The following is a 19296-nucleotide window of genomic DNA, read 5'->3' on the forward strand; positions in this document are numbered from 1 at the left end:
GGAATAATTTCACACCTACACAGGTAGAAAATAGGCTTTGAAACAACACAGCAAAGAACTTGCATGTGTTTTCTGGTTGCTAATTTTCCAAACGTGTCTTAAAATAGCAGAAAATGTTACTTCTTAAATGAATAAGTACAAGCTTGATAGATTAATTATGCACATTTAGGATTTGACTCTGTAGTCATTACAGCATTTTTGGCATGTCTACAAATAATCTGAATATTCCTGAAGTAAAGCCTCTTGACTAAATATTAAATTCAAGACCTGGGATTTCTTCCTAGCTGTATGTGCAGGTGGAAGCTCCAACTGCATCTTAACTCTGTGTTAGCTGAAACCAACTGTGTCTTCTCCCTCCTTAAGGCTAAGCTCTGACTTTTGTGTGGAACAAAGTCAGGGACATGGTGCAGAAAGGAGTTGCATGGTCCATGATGCAATTTGGAAATTTGAAAGAAAGAGAGATCTTTATGTTTAATTTCAAATCTCCCTTATTGTACTTTCTGCTTTTGCCCTGGGTGTTTGTGTAGGGAAACATTCCTTTTTGTAATCAAAACTTGGAAATGAAAGCTCTTTGCTTTTTGAATGTCCATGTAAATGCTTTCGGAGTTTAATTCTTAAAGCAATAACTTCTTTAAAGCATCTTTGCCATCTAAAAATGTATGTTATCAAGTCCTTACCTAGGCTTTCTTTCTGCTCACTGATTCAGCCTGAGACGACACTGAGCAAAGCACCTTTTCGTTAGCCAGATCCAAAGCTTTTTCTGATCAGTGACTACATAAACCTTTGTACTGAAGCAACCTTTCCATAAGCACATCCTTTCTTTACAGGTGCTTGGCTGGATCAGGAATGGTGAATCGATGCTGAATGCAAGCCTCGTCAATGCGAGCTCCCTCTCTGAAGCTGAGCAGCTCCAGCGAGAGCATGAGCAGTTTCAGCTGGCCATAGAGGTAACATGAATAAGTTAACTTAGTTTCTCCTTCCCAGGTGAATACCATACAAAAGGTTACCTATTGAGCACCAATTGTTGCTTGCTTGGAGGAAGGGAAGGAATAAAAACTTTAGAAAATCTCATTAAACTTGTAATGCTGCTGGAAGTTAATAGTTAAATAAATAACTTTATCATTTGCAGCTAATTCTTCCCTGTCAGATATCAGCCTTTCCATTCATAAAAATGGCACTCATGCATCTTCTGATAATTTCTTTGGTTAAAAAAAAAAAAAAAGAAAAGATTAAACGTCACAGAGTGTTCTGAAAATAAGAAAACTTTGTTAAGTCAGTTTCTTTCCATATCCATGATCCACAGATTATTTCTAAGTGTTTATATATGAATATCTTTGTTACTGGATAATGCTGGCACATGAAATCTTTGTTTCATTCAGCTGTCCTTTTGTGGACAGCAGAAGAGACATTCAAACCCACGTAATGTTGAAGAAGAGGCAAGAGGGTCAATTTTTAAAAATTGCCTGCTAAACTGAGCTTTTGCCCTTGCTTGCCCTGAAGTAACACATCTTCGACAAGGCCCTCAAAAACTAGCTGTGAGCCAACACATTTGCCTCACTCACAGGGCCAGGACATGGCAGGAGGAGTGGCACCTGCTTCAGGCTGCTTTGCTTTGAATGAGAAAGTAGTGGAGGGCTCTGGACTCCCCTGATTAGAGCACAGGAAGATTTGTAATTAGGCTCATTACTTTATATATCTTTGTCATTATGAACAAACCCTACGCTCACAGGTTATGCTCACTCCAGTTGCTAGAAAGGGGATTCATTGCTTTCGCCTGTTCCTGCTCAAGAGGGTGTACATGCTTCCCAGATTATGTTAATTGTTAGCTTTTTACAGACCAGACAAGTTGGAAAATCCCTTTCTGTGGTTTATATATATTTGAAAATAACCAAAACTAACCCAAACTTTAAACTTTGAAAATAATCATTCCATAATGGAGGTTTTGGGGGATGGGGTGTCTTTATGTCTCTGCTGAACTTTACGTAAGGCAATATGTATTATAGTGTTCCTAGTAAGTGCAGCGTTTAAGTCTCAGCTGTTGGCCTGTTTTGGTCCAGCTCCACTCACACTAAGGAAAGAGCAGCTATTGCAGCTCCTAAGGGAAAGGAAGAAGTGTTCTATCAATTCTGAATGAGTTGACTGGTACCAAGCTGTGCTGACCACATCTTGGCAGCCATCACCAGACGACAGTGGGGAATAAGACACCCACTGGCTGTGTTATTGCAGCTTGCTGCCATTGGGGAAGTGCTTGTATTTGGTGGTAAATGCAAATCACAGATAGAGAAGAGGGTTATGCCACAGTAAGGGAAAAATAAGTTTTCAAAGGAAGAAATCACGAGATTAAATATTTAAATTGTTTAAAGCTCAATATGGGAAAGAGATCAGTAAAGCACACAAGGCAGACCATTCTCTAAAGGCATTCTAGATGTGGGATTGATTTTCAGTTGAAATCCTTTAAAGTCTATTTAAAACAAGTATTACAATTGTAACATCAGTAAAGCAGCTGGATATTAAATTTAACCAGTTGTTCTTGAGCATCTTCCTAGATGTTTCTGCCAAGTATTAATCCTTTCTTTACTAATAGCTTTCTCTGCATTACATTATTCATCAGTGTATTACCAGATGATTTCAAGCTTCTTTCCAGGTTCAAGGATTAGATCATAAAAGTATCACATGAGAATTTGTCAGCAGCAGTTACAAATGGGATGCTGAACAGAGGAGTCTTTGGGAGATTTTAGGGCTTCTGTTCAGAAGATTAAAATCAAATATTGGACTAAACCATGCCTCAGCACAGTTACTCAGGAGGCTGTGAAGGGCCAGGGGCTATTTTCCTCTCAGCAGCTCAAAAAGGAAGCTGTAACCATCAGGAGCTGGTGTAGGCTGGGGAATGAAGCGAATAATTCAGTCCTGTCTGTAAAGTGGCTACTGAGTAAACTGGGGAACAGTGGAGAAAAAACAGTTTGACTCCCCACAGATCTGCCCTTAAAGGTAGCATGGAGTAGCTCCAGTATGAGTGACCTGACTTTCAGAAATGTATCTTGTAGGGGCTGATATTTGCAATATAGTTTGTGCCTTTTATCAAGGCATCTTCATATCTTTTGGGGTTGATGTTTCGTGTCCTGCAGACAGGACAATTCATGCTTAAGTGAAGCTGCTGATGGCATCAAACTGCCTGGCAAGAGTTGAATTAGGGTGATTAGGCCCATAGTTTGCACACCCTTTAGTGTCTGCTTTTGTATCTGCAGCTTGTGTGGGATGCAGTGAGCACTGAGTACAGGCTGGGTGGGAGCTCAGCACAACAGCTCCCTGCATTGGGGTTGTCCAAATGGATCCAGCAGAAACCCCACCCCAGGCTGTTGCGCAAGGGGCAGTAGCTGATCAGTGAAGCTAACCCATTTAAGACTGTAGTGTTAAGTGTTTGCTTGTCCCAAGCTTTAATAACATGTTGCAAATGTGTGTGAATAATTGAAACTAAAATGCTTTGCAGAAAGTAACTGCTAATTGAAGATAACTCTCTGAAAATCTTTCACTCTCTCACATCTCCATGCTCACACCTCGCTTCACCTTTCTACCATACATCTGGCACATCTATACAACCCCTCTTTCCTCCCCTCATACACAGTCCCTCTTTCATGCCACTTCCTTACAGAAGACACACCAGAGTGCCCTGCAAGTCCAGCAGAAAGCTGAAGTGTTGCTACAGGCTGGGCATTATGATGCTGATGCTATCAGAGAATGTGCCGAAAAGGTGGCCCTGCACTGGCAGCAGCTGATGCTGAAGATGGAAGACAGGCTCAAACTTGTCAATGCCTCGGTGGCCTTCTATAAAACATCTGAACAGGTGAGCTGAACAGTGTCATATCTGTGCCATAGCATATCACAACAGCCTGGGATTTAACTCCCCGTACATGGTGAGAAGGTATTGCCTCTCACCAAGATCAGCACAGTGTTCAACTGTTCCAAATACCTCCTCTGATAATACCACTAAGGAGCAGTACTTATTCTTCTCCATTTTCCATGAGTAATCCTAAAAGTAGGAAGAGTGTGGCTTCAGTCAGCCCTGCTTACCCCTAAAAGCTGCAGTTTGTATTTTCACATATGTTCACATGTCTTCATCCACATATTAGTGGATACAAACCTTTCTGTCACCTGAACAGGGCCAGTGTTGAGCCCTCAGGGATTCCCAGCTCGTCAACACTAATGTGAGTGCACTCCAGTGCACAGTGTAGCAGTGCTGGTAGGTGTGGGTTTTCTACTGACCCTGAGCACAGGGGGTCTTCTGCCAGTAAGCGATCTCACAGCATTGGCAAAATTAAGTGACAGGACATTTGTTCCACTGGCATAGCAATGGTGAGCCACATATGGAAAATAGTTTGAACTAGTCAAAACTGTTTCTTTGACAAGTATTGTAACAAAAAGGAAAATGCAAAACCTACCAAACAAAAGAGAGCAGCAATTTGCAGTGACTTTCATCTTAAAGATTTCCGTGAAAAAATCTAAGTCCTTAAGTTATTTTAATTGTCCCCTTTCCAAAGAGGCAACATTTCTGAAATGCCACCCTTTTTTTAGGATATCAGAGTTAATTTTGAGGAATATAAATCTGCTTTTTCTTGAGAACTGCGTGCAATTACTTACTTGTTACTTTGTGAGCAGTACTAGACAGAGTTTTCACTAGTTTTTCACCACGGTGCCAAAAAAGATGCCAAGATATGAAGGGATCTTTCTTAAATCTGTCTGCAACACAATTACAGCAGTATCCATTATATGTTGACACAACTTTACTTCATTCCAGGTGTCTATGAATTGCAAAACGCATTCCAGTTGATTGCTGGTACAGTGCAACTATTCATCCCTTGTGCAGACAGGTGCCATTTATACTGTAGTCAGTGAAAATTACTGTCACAGTGTGGGTACTCAAACACTAAATATATATTAGGGTAAGAGATTATTTTTTCCTTAGCATCAAGGCTGTAGATGACCTTTGGGCCACTTTTTGGTGTCATTTGTTTAATTTATTTTTAAGATTGTTTAAGATTAATGTCTTTCACTGTGAAGAGTTTCAAATAGATTTACGTTCCCTGATGCATTCAAGATTGAAATGAATTACTGCTAGTGGAGGATTGTGAGAAATGAAAACCATTAACAGATTCATTAGTGCTTTATAGACAGTCAAATGTGCTGATCAGAATATGCATAGCCAGCAATTTATTAATACAGTCTCTCTTCATGTTTCCAAGTCCTAGACAAGCATCCTGCAGTGCCCACCAGTTCATTTATTAGTTGTGTCTATTTGGCAAATGTTTAGGGCAAAGATTATTCAGTCTTCAAATGCTTGTAAACTCACTGCTGCAAGTAGTCTGTCATCTTCTCTTGAGCTGCACAGCTGATCTGTGGTCCTTAATGGTCTGCTCCCTGATGGGATGACAGTGGATTGAGTAATTTACTAGATCCTGAATTCTCTGAGAGTCTACAAAAAACATCTAAAAGGGTGGAGAGACTGACACAACCAGCCAAACTTTTTCATGCCTGTCTTCCTCAAGTATGCTACAGTTTTGATATAACTGGTGGAGCCCTGGCTTTCAAATAGCCCAGTTTCGCTTTGACTTCATTGACAGCCTACTTTATATTAGTTTCTCTCATCATCTTAACAGAGAAATGGTACTTGCATGTTCAGGGACCATCCTTTCCAGAAAGATGTGGATCGCAGGCAGTCCATATACTTCCATATTTTATGTCACTAAAGCCCAATAGAGTGCCAAAGTTTTTAAGAAGTAAAATTGAAATCCTTTTTTGTGCCTAAATAAGATATGGGGCACTTGCTCTCCCTTATTGTATGAGGGTGAATGCTGGATTGCATTAAAACAAGATGACACAGGGAATTACAGAGCAGTCAGTCTCACCTCTGTGCCTGGCAAAATCTTGGAGCAGATTCTCCTGGAAGGCATGCTAAGGCACATGAAAAACAACAAGGTGTTTGGTGACAGCCAGCATGGCTTCACTAAGGGGAAATCCTGCCTGAGCAATTTGGTGGCCTTCTATGATGGGGCTACAGAACTGATGGACAGGGGTAGAGCAGTTGATGTCATCTACCTGGACTTGTGCAAAGCATTCCACACTGTCCCACACGACATCCTTGTCTCTAAATTGGAGAGACATCAATTTGATGGATGGACCACTCGGTGGATAAAGAACTGGCTGGATGGCCACACACAAAGACTTGTGGTCAATGGCTCAATGTCTGGTTGGAGACCAGTAACGAGTGGTGTCCCTCAGGGATCGGTGTTGGGACCGGTCTTGTTTAACATCTTTGTCGCTGACATGGACAGTGGGATTGAGTGCACCCTCAGCAAGTTTGCCAATGACACCAAGCTGTGTGGTTCGGTTGATACCCTGGAGGGAAGGAATGCCATCCAGAGGGACCTTGACACGCTTGTGAGGTGGGCTGATGCCAACCTCATGAGGTTTAACCATGACAAGTGCAAGGTCCTACACCTGGGGCAGAGCAATCCCAGGCACAGCTACAGGTTGGGCAAAGAAGAGATTCAGAGCAGCCCTGTGGAGAAGGACTTGGGGTGTTGGTTGATGAGAAAATGAACACGAGCCAGCTTCAGTGTGCACCTGCAGCCCAGAAAGCCAACCGTATCCTGGGCTGCATCAAAAGGAGCGTGACCAGCAGGTCAAAGGAGGTGATCCTGCCCCTCTACTCTGCTCTCTTGAGACCTCACTTGGAGGACTGAGTGCAATTCTGGTGTTCTCAACATAAAACGGACATGGAACTGTTGGAACAAGTCCAGAGGAGGGCCACGAGGATGATCAGGGGACTGGAGCACCTCCCATATGAAGACAGGCTGAGGAACTTGGGGCTGTTCAGCCTGGAGAAGGCTGAATAGAGACCTCATAGCAGCCTTCCAGTATCTGAAGGGGGCCTATAGGGGTGCTGGGGAGGGACTCTTCATTAGAGACTGTAGTGATAGGACAAGGGGTAACGGGTTCAAACTTAAACAGGGGAAGTTTAGATGGATATAAGGAGGAAATTCTTTCCTGTTAGGGTGGTGAGGCACTGGAATGGGTTGCCCGGGAGGTTGTGAATGCTCCATCCCTAGCAGTGTTCAAGACCAGGTTGGACGAGGCCTTGGATGACATGGTTTAGTGTGAGGTGTCCCTGCCCATGGCAGGGGGGTTGGAACTATGTGATCTTAAGGTCCTTTCCAACCCTAACGATTCTATGATTCTATGATTTCAGATGGTTAAATGCATAAGGTTCTGTTAAATTCATAAGGTTCTTGAACAGCCTGGCAACAGGGTAAGTTGATCAGTTCACCTCAGCTCACTGGTTTAAAACCAGAATTTGATATGTTAATGAATGGAGTTATATGAAAATGTGTCTGCAATAGGGGGGTGGATGATGCTGGAGTCTCTTCCAGGCTATGCTCTTATTCATGTGGGAACCTCTGAGTTATAACTGTGTTCATATAAAAGTTGCAGGAGTGAGCAAGGAAAGGGTGAACATGGTTAGCTGGCCTCCTAGCAAAAACTGACTGGATCTTGAGTAATCTCAACATTGGAGTGTGTAGGGAGAGCTAACTGGGAAAGAAGAGGAAAGTTCCAGTTGCAGTTTTTTCAGTGTCTCCACAGGCTGCTGCTGTTCTCAGGATCTGTAATGTATAAAACGCAGCTTTGTCTGAGGCCAGTGCACACACAATTTTCAGACTGTGTTGGTTTATTTATGTCATACCCATTTTTCTACCAAGATAGAAGATATGTGTGTAAGCCCTGTACAGTGGAACACCTGCATCCACCTAGGTTGTGACACTGATTTAATGTCTATTGGTTTCCATCAGTCTTTAGAAAAGCTGTATGGGGAGCAACTAACATGCAGCTGAAAAGAATTAGTTCCAGCTTCAGACTTTGTTTCAGGAACCTATTTAAGCATGTGTTTTTCTTTAAGTATGTGCTAAGTTCCTTGACTTCAGTAGGATTTAAACACATCTAAAGCACCCTTCCAGAATGGGTATTGTTTCCTGAATGATCCACTGGGGCCAGACTGACCTCTGCCTTAATTTGGAGTTTTGAGTTTCTTCCCCCTCATTATCCATTGGAAGAGAAGAAGAATTCACCACCCTTAAACCAGATAAGTTATATCCCAAAGAGCAGAGATCCCTATGGGTAAGAAAAACTGCTAGATCACTCTGTCCAGGGCCTGTTTCATACCCAGTTATCCCCATGCCATGGCCCACAGTCCAAAACATTTAGATTTAAAATGTCATTGGTCATAGACTTTTACTGAATATGTTTCTCCTGATTACGACTGTAGATAACTGAATTATTGTGCTATGGGCATGTTTCAGGTGTGCAGTGTATTAGAGAGTCTGGAACAAGAATACAGACGGGATGAAGACTGGTGTGGAGGTCGAGATAAACTTGGACCAGCATCTGAGATAGACCACGTCATCCCTCTGATCAGCAAACACCTGGAACAGAAGGAAGCTTTTCTCAAGGTCTCATTTTAGTTCTTTAGTAAATCAGAATAGTTCCTCATTAAGTACTCAATTTAGAGCAGTGTTAGTGAGTTTGAGAGGAGGCCCTGAGGTATACTTTTACTTCAGCTACTGGCTGGCTGTATAAATCCTAAACCAGCTTTGCATTTTTATAGTAGGGGTAATAAGCATTATCTTTAATGCATATCTCAGATGTCATCAGGGCTAATTAGGTGGCATTTGCATTGCAGTTGGAGGATGTTAGTTGTTGTGCTGGTTCAAAGTTCAAATACTCAAAATTGCATATGATGAGCATGATAAATGACAGGTATTACACGTCTTTTTGGTGGTGGCTTATACAAACCATCCAGCATTTCAAATTTTGTCTTTGAAGCCAATAACTGAATAACTACTAACAACTGAAGCAATTGTGTGTCTGCAGGGCAGGACCAGGGTAGAGACAGATTTCCTACTGCCTTCCAGGTGCTGCTTTGTAAGAGCTGTGGAGCTGACAGGCTGACAAGTCGACTGATAATCAGCCTCCCACCTTCCACTGAAATTGATACACAACATGAAACTCTGCTTGCAAGCCCAGCTTAAGAAACTATGCCTTTGGATTGTACATTTTATTGAAACAATGAGTACTTTTCCTGAGAGATGGGGTTAGCTTTGATTAGATTGAAAATGTTTTGTACTAGCTCTTTATGACCAGTTGGTTTGTTATTGCCATTAATTTCCCTAATAAAACCATCAGCCATTATATTCAAAATTACTCATGTTTCAATACATATATGAGTCTGTTCATTTATTGGCTGAGTTTATTGACTATTAGCCTCTTAGCTGAAGCTCTCATGTTCCCAGACAAAAGAGAACTTCTCCCTGCAAAATGATCAGAGAACTCCCTTGGGTCCCCTTTGCTTTCTTTGCTCATCTTCACTGATTCTTTTTGGTTGGGGGCTGTTTTTCTTAGGCCTGTACACTGGCACGAAGGAATGCAGAAGTATTCCTCAAGTACATCCACAGGAATAATGTCAGCATGCCTGGAGTAGCAAGCCATACAAGGGGGCCTGAGCAGCAAGTGAAAGGTTAGTGCACCGATCCAGTGACAGCATTGAAGGTTTTTGTTGCTTCTCCTTCTGTTGTGAGGTCATCCTAAAGTTTGTGAGCATGCTGAGAAGGCACCTTAAGTTTTTCTATCCATTGTGACTGAAATGATACATATGCCTGACACATTTAGCAATGGTAATGAGGCATCTCAGAAAGTGATCCTTCTCTGCTAGGCATGAGTTCTTATACAGAACTCTGCTGCTGCAAGTGGTAGTGGACTGGAGAAGAAAAAGAATTTGAAACATGGGTGCTTTCTGGCTTCTCTTGTCAGAAGAGTCCCAAAGTTGTTTGCCCGTAGGATGGATCTGCTATTTTTTTGTCCCGTTGAATGTCATACCACATCAAACAATCACCAGCAAAAGTATTTGACTGTAGTTACTTTCCTTTAGACAGAAGAGAACTGTTTACAATCAGGAGATACATCTGAGATGTTTAAAAATGTTTTCACTTCTCTGCTTAATTAAAAATTAACCTCTGCCTAGAAATGCTTCAAATGAGCTGAGTGATTCTGCAAAAATAAAACATTTTTGTTATTATTGCATTCTTACAAGCTGCAGAAAGATACAGGTTAAAAGCAGTGTGATCATTATATATGGGAGGGATGGGAGCTTGGGTTTTACCCAAAAGATGAAAAAGGTGCTACTGAAGAGATTATTTTCCTTCTTTTCAATGCCAGCTCTTCAGTGTTAACATGACTTTGCTCAAATTTCCCACGCTACTATGTCAAATGCTTGTTGTTGTGAACTGTTCCCTATAGTTGAAAATCATGGGAAAGTTAGTTAACCCCTGAATCAGTAAGCCCTTAAATGTGCACCTGATAAAAGCTTGTGAGTGTTCCTCACTGAGCTTATTTGAAGTTACTCACTTAAATAAAAATCAACTTCTATATTAATCTTTTCCTAAGCCAAATATGTAATTCTTGTGATTGGTGACTCTCTCCAAAGAAAATCTTTGAGTGTGCACTTTAGTTTTGTAATAAACCAACCATATAGTAGGATACTTACTATGCTTCCAAGCAAAGTCATTAATGCAGAACAAAATTAGTTTTTTTTTGGCATAGACTGGACTGTTTATGCAGAGACCTGATCTAGAGCACCCATGACAAAGTTTGAGTTTCTTTTGTCATTCAAAGTTCCTGTTGTCCTCAGCAGCGACTAGGCTATGTTTTGCAATTAACTTAAGTATTACAGATTTTTTGACCTAAATCAGTGTTACACTTGTAAATAAGGAGGGATACATCCAAATCTGTTTGCTACCACCAGTGTTGGTAACATAAGCAATGAATATCAGTATATTCGAGAACCGCTTAGGATGAGAAAGATTGTTAACAGGTGCTGTAAATGATCGTAAGTCACTGTAAGTGGTTGAGAAACTACGCTCAGTGTTCTAATAGAAGAGCGCAGCTGCTGCCCCTGCTGCTTGTGCCTAAGCCCCCTCTAGTGGACGCTGTCTTGGCTGTTAGGGCAGGAGGGCTGCCATGCCTTACCTGCCAAGGGGGACCTGAGCTCCATACCCAAACAGAGCTGGGTGAACCGCACTGCACATGGCTTACCTCAGTTTAAATAGAAAAAGTCAGGTTTAACTAAGGTGTATGTTAGTAACATACTGTAAATCTCTTGCACTCTCTCTGCATGTCATCTTTTAAGTTAAACACATGGTACTTTTTAAAGAGTCAAATCACACCCTTTTATCAAGTTGATAAAGTCTGACTGAGCATTTGGGTTTTGAAGGAGAACATGTATGTCGTAGACTCCAGGGAGTAGCAGGTCTCCTGACAGTCCCTTCCTGAATCTGGGTGTCTGTCACATCCCCCTCACACAGAAAACAGTTTAGAGGACCAGTAGCAGACCTCAACTTAAAATCCTAGCCCAGCAGTAACTTCATAGGGAGCACATAATGGGCCATCAGTCAGAGCAGCTGTACAAGAAACCTTATCAGGTATTTCAAACTGAGAGGTCAGGTCTGAATTAAATTCAGTCATGACCAGAGCTCTGCATGGGACACTAGGCTTTGGTGCCAAGTACTACCTGTGGGCAGAGCAACAGACAAGGCAGTAAAAAGACAATTTTTCCTATGTCAACCAGTACCAGGAAGGACTAGAAATTATGTACCCCAGTGCAGCTACTGGTGTAAATCTCAAACACTGTTCTAGCATCTTCTCCTTTACCAGATAACCACACAACTGCACTTTTTTGTGTGTTGGGGTTTAGTTTGGTTTGGTTTTTTAAGCTGCCCCTTTGTAATTCTGAATTCTGAAAAAAAAAAAGGCATGGATTCAACCTCAGGGGCTCTGCTCTTGGGAATGTGTTCCAGGCAGAGTGAGTAAATTCAGCTTTTTATGGCTTATTTCTGTAAGCACTCAGAGAATAACTAATCATGAAGACATTTTCTTTTGCCCTACAGCCATTCTGAGTGAGCTGCTGCAGAGGGAGAACCGGGTCCTTCACTTCTGGACCCTGAAAAAACGAAGATTAGATCAGTGCCAGCAATATGTTGTCTTTGAGCGCAGTGCCAAGCAGGTAGTGTAAAAACTCTACTTTGTCTTTCTGTCCTGACAGCGTGTAAGTATTTCCTGTATCTGCTTAATTAATGCCTCTGTGCGAGGTTCCTGCTGCAGCCTCAAGCTATATTTAAAAACTGTAACTTTGGAAAACATGACAAAGCTTTTTAGAACAATTCAAGAAAATTCCAAAATCCAACAACAAAACTCAGTATTTTTGCCAGGCCAGATTATTTTCTGTGGGTTTTTTTTTTTCATTTGCTCGAAAATAAATATAAGAGCAAACTTGTTTTATTGAGCTACTACTGAATGAGAAAACTGCTTTCTCTGCATGCATATTTATCTGTATATAAGTAGAATTCCCTACACTCCTTTTTCTTCTAGGAAACATACACTACCTTTTGTATCCTCTCCTACCTGCTTTGATTACTATATTCTTCTTGTGTGTTCCAGAAGTTGTTCTAGTATACACAGTATTAAGTCCCAATAGATTTACTATCCTCTCTTTGGCAGATTTGCTTTTGTCAGAGGATTAGTTCGTGAAAGACAAAGACCGTTTGTTTCGGTTTTCCTTTGTTTTTGCCTTTTCTTTTTCTTTTTCTTTTTTTTTTAACATTCACAGGCCTTAGACTGGATCCAAGAAACAGGCGAGTATTACCTCTCTACTCACAACTCCACAGGGGAATCAGCAGAAGAAACTCAGGAACTCATGAAGGAATATGGGGAATTCAGAGTACCCGCCAAGGTAAACAGTGACTTTAATCTAATTACAGCATCTGTCTTAGTCTATGTTTATGATCCTATTTCAATGCCTTAAATCTCTGTAATAATATTGTCTTGATTTTGTTCTTTACTCCTGACATTTCTAGCCCAGAAGATAAATGTCTTTTGAGAGCTGTGATCTTTCATTTTTAGCAAGGCATAGGCACAAAAAGATTTTCTGCCCTTGGTCTGCACTGATCATAAAGCATTTTTGTTCTGATCAGAAGGAAGAACTCCTTTGCATACAGAATTCACAGTGATCTACTGAGACATGCCCTAATTCCATCCTCAATCAATCATATAAGAACAGAATAAAGTAACTAATAAATCTGAACATATCCATGTTCATCTTGGATTCCTTCTTTCTTCTGTCATTACAACCACAATTTGTTTCATTAATTCCAGCTGGGTTGATCACAGATGATAATTTATTTCATTACAAATAGTCTGCTGATCCCAATGAAATACTTCAAATAAATGGGTGTGTTAACTCTGGGGTGAACTGGTTTTAATAAAAAACTGCATTACCAAGGATCTATTAATTTCTATGGAGCAATTCTGAGAAATCTGGTGGCGTTTACAGAGGAATGGTGATTGGATCTGCTTCAGACAAATTAATTCAAACCATAGGTAATTCACAGACAGTAAATCCACAGTGGTATTAAAAGTCACTGATAAGGATCTAAATTGCAGCGTCAGACTACAGCAAGACTGTGGCCTTGTTACTATGTAGCCTCGTTTCACTGTGTCCTGAAATTGATCTTCTATAATCCTTATATTCTTCATTAGGTTATCCATACTTGCATGGGTTTGATTCACAGGCTTTGTGGTGTTCTTGTCCGCTTCCTTTTTGCTTAGCTTGCATGTTTGTGAAAATGGGAGATAATTAGCAATGTATGGAAGTTAATTTCATCAGACAGGACCTGTGCAAAATTCCTTTAATGGTACTTCTGGACTCTAAACATCCATAGTCAGTCCTCCTGAAATTATGTTTCAGTTTATAAATCAGAATCGTAGAATAGTTAGGGTTGGAAAGGACCTTAAGATCATCTAATTCCACTCCCCCTGCCATGGGCAGGGACACCTCACACTAAACCATGTCACCCAAAATTTAATAATCCCAATTCATCATGAAGTTTCCAAAGTACTTCTCACCCTTAGCCTAGGACTGAGTTTTATACCTTGTTCCTTATTGACTGTTACTGACTTTTTGTTACACTGACACATCTAGTCTTGCTCCCTAGGGCTCTAGTAAATCACTTTCCTACTGCTGACCTAGAATGTTTTCACTACCATGTGCAATCTGGTAAATGCATGTCACTTCCAGACTGATGTTATTCTCAAATTAAGCTGTAACTGAAAGCCTTCCTGATCCCAATAACTTTCTGACTTAAACAACTGTTTGGAAAGCAAAAAAGCCAGTAGCTTTTGGGAATGAAATGCCCTTTAAATATTAGAGGAAGTATGATTTTTACTTCTACATATCTAGCCTTGCTTACATACTCAAATACTTTGCTAAGATGACCTCTGATTCAGCTGTTAATTTATTTTGCTGGTGAAATTTTTAAAATTCAGTTCTGTGTTTGAAATCTGATGGATGTTTTCTGGTCTGACATCGTTTGTCCATTTGTGCCAAATTGCTGATAATGTCAAGTACCTGACAGCATGTCTTGCTTCAGGCAGCATGGAAAGTTCTCCCCATCTCTGAAAAGCACCTTGCCGGTAACTCTGGGGATACAACTGATTCCCCTTTTGCTTTTGAGGATTAACATGTGCATTACAGTTGGATGCAGTCTATACAGTTGCTATCTAAGGGTTTTATAACATTTTGTACTAAAGCTGGCTTAAACATATTGTCCAGGCACCTTCAGTTCCTGGGATAGATTTGGAATCTAAGATAAAACTTACAACTAGCTCCTTTGTGCCAGATTTGCACGAAGTTCTTCAACATGGAAAACCACAGTGACTAAGGGGCAGTAAGACTACAAGTGGAAAAGACTTCTGGAAGGTTTGGGGGCTCAGTAGATGTTTTGGAGTTCAGGCATCTTATAATTTGTAATGCTCTAACTGGAACTAAAATACCAATGAAGAATTTTATAATAGACCTGGAATTCAGATTTAAATTCTGTTTGTTTCTGAAACAGAGTAGTAGTGACTCAAACTCACTTCCGGGACTGATATGTGGTGTATTAATGACCTGCCTACGTAGGTCTGCAGAATCACCTATGTGTAGATTCAGAGTAACTTCATCTATTTTAGGAGCTGTGATTTTTAAATCCTGTCTTCTACTCCAAGGCTCACAACAAATAAGGTTTTGGTTGTGGGAAGGAGGCATGTCTAACTTCCACCATGTTTTCCTTGTGTGTTTGTGTGTGTGGTTTGAAAATTTGACTTTTTGAATCTCATGCAGCTTCATAAGTGTCCTTACAAAAATGTAATTCTTTTCATGTTTTCCTGGGCAAAGCTTAAAGCGTTTGATTCTGTATAAGATGAAGTACAGACACTCTTTAATGATGTATGAAAAATTGTGAGCTGCTTCTGACTGCTGTGTGAATTACAAGCAAAGGAAATAATAATAATGCAACATAACAGATGACCATATTTTGGGCAGCAAACAAAGGAGAAAGTGAAGCTCCTCATCCAGCTGGCCGACAGCTTTGTAGAAAAAGGACATATACACGCCACTGAAATTAGGAAGTGGGTCACCACCGTTGACAAACACTACCGCGACTTCTCTCTCAGGATGGGGAAATACCGCTACTCCCTGGAAAAAGCCCTTGGAATCAATACAGAGGTACCGTAAGTCCATGTCCTGCTGGGGTTTCATAACAAAGCTGAAGATCACAGAGGGAAGTGATGGATATGGTATGAATGCTGCAGGTTATCGTGTGTCCACTAGAAATTCTTAAAATCCAACCAACTCAGAACTCAGCTTCAATCCAAGCTCAGAACTGTTTCTGTAGAGAAAAAGTTCTTTTCTGGCAGATCAGTGATATGAGAAGGAGACAGATGAAGATCAAAAGGATTTTCTAAACAAATGTTTGCACCATTCTCCATATGATCATACAGCTACTGGGAAGGAGGGGGAAACACATTATTTGAATAAAAGTCTGCATAATTTTAGCATAAACCATAAATACTGTTGCCATGCTGTTACCTTGACTCAAACTCGGGCTTTGGCTGAAAGTTTCCATTCTCTGGTCCTTTAGCTAAACAAAAAAGTGATCCCCGACCTCATCTCTCAGCTCTTTTAGGTCGAATAAAAAATTTTGTACAACAGTAGGATTACAATGAATTTAAAATCTGTACTGTCACTTTTTTTGTAGGATAACAAGGACCTAGAACTAGATATTATTCCAGCAAGTCTTTCTGACCGGGAAGTAAAGCTGCGAGATGCAGGTCATGAAGTCAATGAAGAAAAAAGAAAGTCGGCCAGAAAGAAAGAGTATGTCCCCAGACCCTCACAGTCTGCCATGATGCATTATCTAAGAATGATGCTATGATATTTGTGTGACCAGAACTAACTGACAGCCCTATAATTCCTTCCAGTTGTGAAGTTATTGAGATAAGTCTACATGTGTAGGGCAGACTTTGTAGGCTAGAGAAATTCAGAACATACAGGTTGAATTTATTTTGGTTTTAAGCAGAAGTTAACTTTTGGAAATGGAAAGGAATAAGTCAAGCATTTCAATTAGAGGCTGATGTAATGGAGATACTCACTGTCATTGTTTCTTTTTGGCTGTATGTCAAAAGTAAAATGAACAGGAAAAACATTGAAGGCATCTTTATACATCTAGGTATTATCTAAACTTCAGTGATGTCCTGAGGAATGAACTGGCTTTCAGTGACACACAAGTTCACTTGAAGTTAAGGTTCAAATTTTGGTGGGTGGAGAACTGGAAATATTTCATACTAGAGGAAATATTTTGAGAATGCTTGTTGCACATAAATCTAGAAACAGTCTAATTTCACAGTATTTTGTCTTAAATTTTTTGTGGGAATATTCTGTAAATCATTTGTGCGTACAGTTCTCTGAAATTGTTACCAAGGGCATAACCTTGATAAGAAACTGTTTCTGCTTTAGGAAACAGCGGGTTTACTTGATCTGCCTGTAGCACAGGCACAAAACATTAGGCATTTCAGCTTTGAGATGCCCAGCCTCAGACAGTACGGATGTAGTTCTTGGGCTTCCCGGTAGTCTAGATTCTTTCATTGGATACCAAGCTGTTGAAGCCTCTTCAAAGTCATGGTGTCTCCCAATCTCTCTGTATTGCCACTGAAGGTCAAGTTGCAGGGTCCCTTACCACTGACTTAGGGAAGATGCACGTTTGTTGGTGAATCTCAAGTCTTTACTCCTGGGGAAAAAAATTCTGAGAATCAGTTGACTGTTAAGGATAGGCATGTAGATAGTAAATCACAGCTCAGGACTGCAAAAATACAACTTAATAGGCTTTCATTCAAAACAGATATTTAGAAAATAACCCTAAAATGGACTAGAGTGTGTAGTGGCTTTTCATTCATAGACCTGAAAGGTGCCAAGTAAGGTAGCTGAAAGTTTAGAGTGCAAATGCTTTAATTAAGACAACAGAAGGATATTTTGGTTTCTGTTCATTGGACGTTATAGGCATTTGTACAAAACACCTGAAATACTGTTTTCCCCCCCCACAGATTTATTATGGCTGAGCTGCTTCAGACAGAAAAAGCTTATGTCAGGGACTTACATGAATGCTTAGAGGTAAGTTACAGTTTAGTAAGTCTCCAGCATTTTCAGGAAAGACACGGTATCCTTTGTGGATATTCACTGTACTGACTCCTGACAAGAGTGTGTGAAGGTACCTCCACTGATGACTAGCCTCAGAGCTGTGTCCTGATGGTGGAGGGAGCTGGGTGGCCAGCAGAGGAAGTTTGTCTCCCACTGGCTTGAGCCATGCCCTGTGTTCCCCATGCTTGACCGAAAATGTCTGCACCTCCAGGGACACCTGAGTGTGCCTTTATTTACAAAGCTGCACTCACCCCTCAGAGTCAGAGCAATGTCCTAGGGCTCAGTAAAAAGCAATATATTTGGATGTTGACTCAAAATTTGTTGGTTTAGGGTTGTTTTTTTTAATCATGGAGCATTTTCTTAAGAATTCAAATCTATTCCTTTGGATCATTTAATTTCATTTGGATCAATTTCAAAGACCTGAATTTGCACAGTCACGTACATTATCTAGCTCTACAGCAGGGTATTCCTGAAGGAGACTGTAATATTCAAGGCAAAGAACAGTGAAACCTGTCAGCTTTCACATTCCTAAAGTCTGAAAGATTTTCATGTGTCTAATGCTACTGAAGTGGCAAGTACAGCTTATCTTGCCACTGTTTCTGCCTGCAGTTTTTGGATACCATCAGTTGGACAGCAAAGACAGGTGTTGTTGGCATGTTTTTCCTTAGACAGCTTCTAAGTGTCATCGCTTTGGATTTCTCTGGAGAGCTTTCTGCGACACTGGAACATTTAATTATTTTTTTTTTTTGGCTTGTTTGTTTAATCTCAAAGTACGTATTTCCCTTGTCAGCCTGTGCCTTTAGCAATAGAACAGGGAGATCTATTCTTTTTCATTGCATTTATTCACAAAGTTAAGAATTGCTGGTGTCTTCCAGACTTACCTCTGGGAAATGACAAGTGGAGTGGAAGAAATACCTGCTGGGATCCTTAATAAAGAACACATCATCTTTGGCAATATTCAGGAGATATATGACTTTCATAACAAGTAGGTTTTCCTGACAGTTCTGTTAATGTTTACTGACTAAGGAAACCAAAGGCATGTGTATACCTGTACAACCATATGGTGTCTGCGGTGAACATCTACAGAACAATGCACACAAGAGTGTAAAGTAATTGATCTAGATTTGCAAAATAACGTTTGATTTTCTTTTACAAAAATGAATTGCAACTTATTTAAAAAGTTTTCTACAGCTGATTAACAACATTAAAGTCCTGTTATACCTATGTTTTGTAGTCCTATACATGCTTTCCATCTCATAGCACAAAATCTAGTCTGGAAGCTTGCCTGTGAAAAATATGAACTCTTGAAAAACATGGGGCAGGAGTGATGGTTGACATAAGCTGGGTTAATAAGTAGCTTTTCTGCAACCTGGAGACTCTATGTATTTAATCTGTAACTAACCGCACTCCATTTTATGAAGATAAGACAATCGGATCAGCTTAGAGGGCATTTTTTCCCTGCTATAATGTGAATGCAATAGCCATTATAAACTTAACATTTAGGGGCGATGAATCCCACAAGTTCAGTCTGAATTTCAGTCTGTCTTCAAGTTACACGTCAAAACCAAAGCAGTTTGAAAAAACAAACTAGAAAACCCTTCCTTGTTGAAGTTCTGGGAGACTTTGAGTGTTTTAGCCAGATAAATGCACCATCCAAAACACTGTCCAGGAGAGGCTGCCATATGCAT

At 40.5% G+C, this 19296-nt stretch overlaps 1 protein-coding gene across 13 annotated transcripts in view; it reads left to right on the plus strand.

Annotated features, from left to right (window-relative positions):
* The window catches only part of KALRN (kalirin RhoGEF kinase), a 514059-nt gene that overhangs the window by 342890 nt on the left and 151873 nt on the right, over positions 1-19296 (plus strand). For 12 of the 13 annotated variants that reach the window (XM_057430160.1, XM_057430159.1, XM_057430148.1 and 9 more), the window contains exons 16-25: positions 828-947; positions 3623-3841; positions 8349-8498; positions 9448-9562; positions 11988-12103; positions 12707-12829; positions 15458-15640; positions 16173-16291; positions 17515-17581; positions 18484-18593. In XM_057430160.1, coding sequence (XP_057286143.1) covers positions 828-947; positions 3623-3841; positions 8349-8498; positions 9448-9562; positions 11988-12103; positions 12707-12829; positions 15458-15640; positions 16173-16291; positions 17515-17581; positions 18484-18593 — 1322 coding nt within the window. The remainder of the gene's footprint in view (positions 1-827; positions 948-3622; positions 3842-8348; positions 8499-9447; positions 9563-11987; positions 12104-12706; positions 12830-15457; positions 15641-16172; positions 16292-17514; positions 17582-18483; positions 18594-19296) is intronic. The other variant, XM_057430150.1, reaches the window with a different exon arrangement.

Source organism: Pezoporus wallicus, unplaced genomic scaffold, assembly GCF_028554395.1.
Source record: "Pezoporus wallicus isolate ANWC-B61680 ecotype Strahan unplaced genomic scaffold, APGP_CSIRO_Pwel_v1 contig_5261, whole genome shotgun sequence".
Classification (NCBI taxonomy): Eukaryota; Metazoa; Chordata; class Aves; order Psittaciformes; family Psittacidae; genus Pezoporus; species Pezoporus wallicus.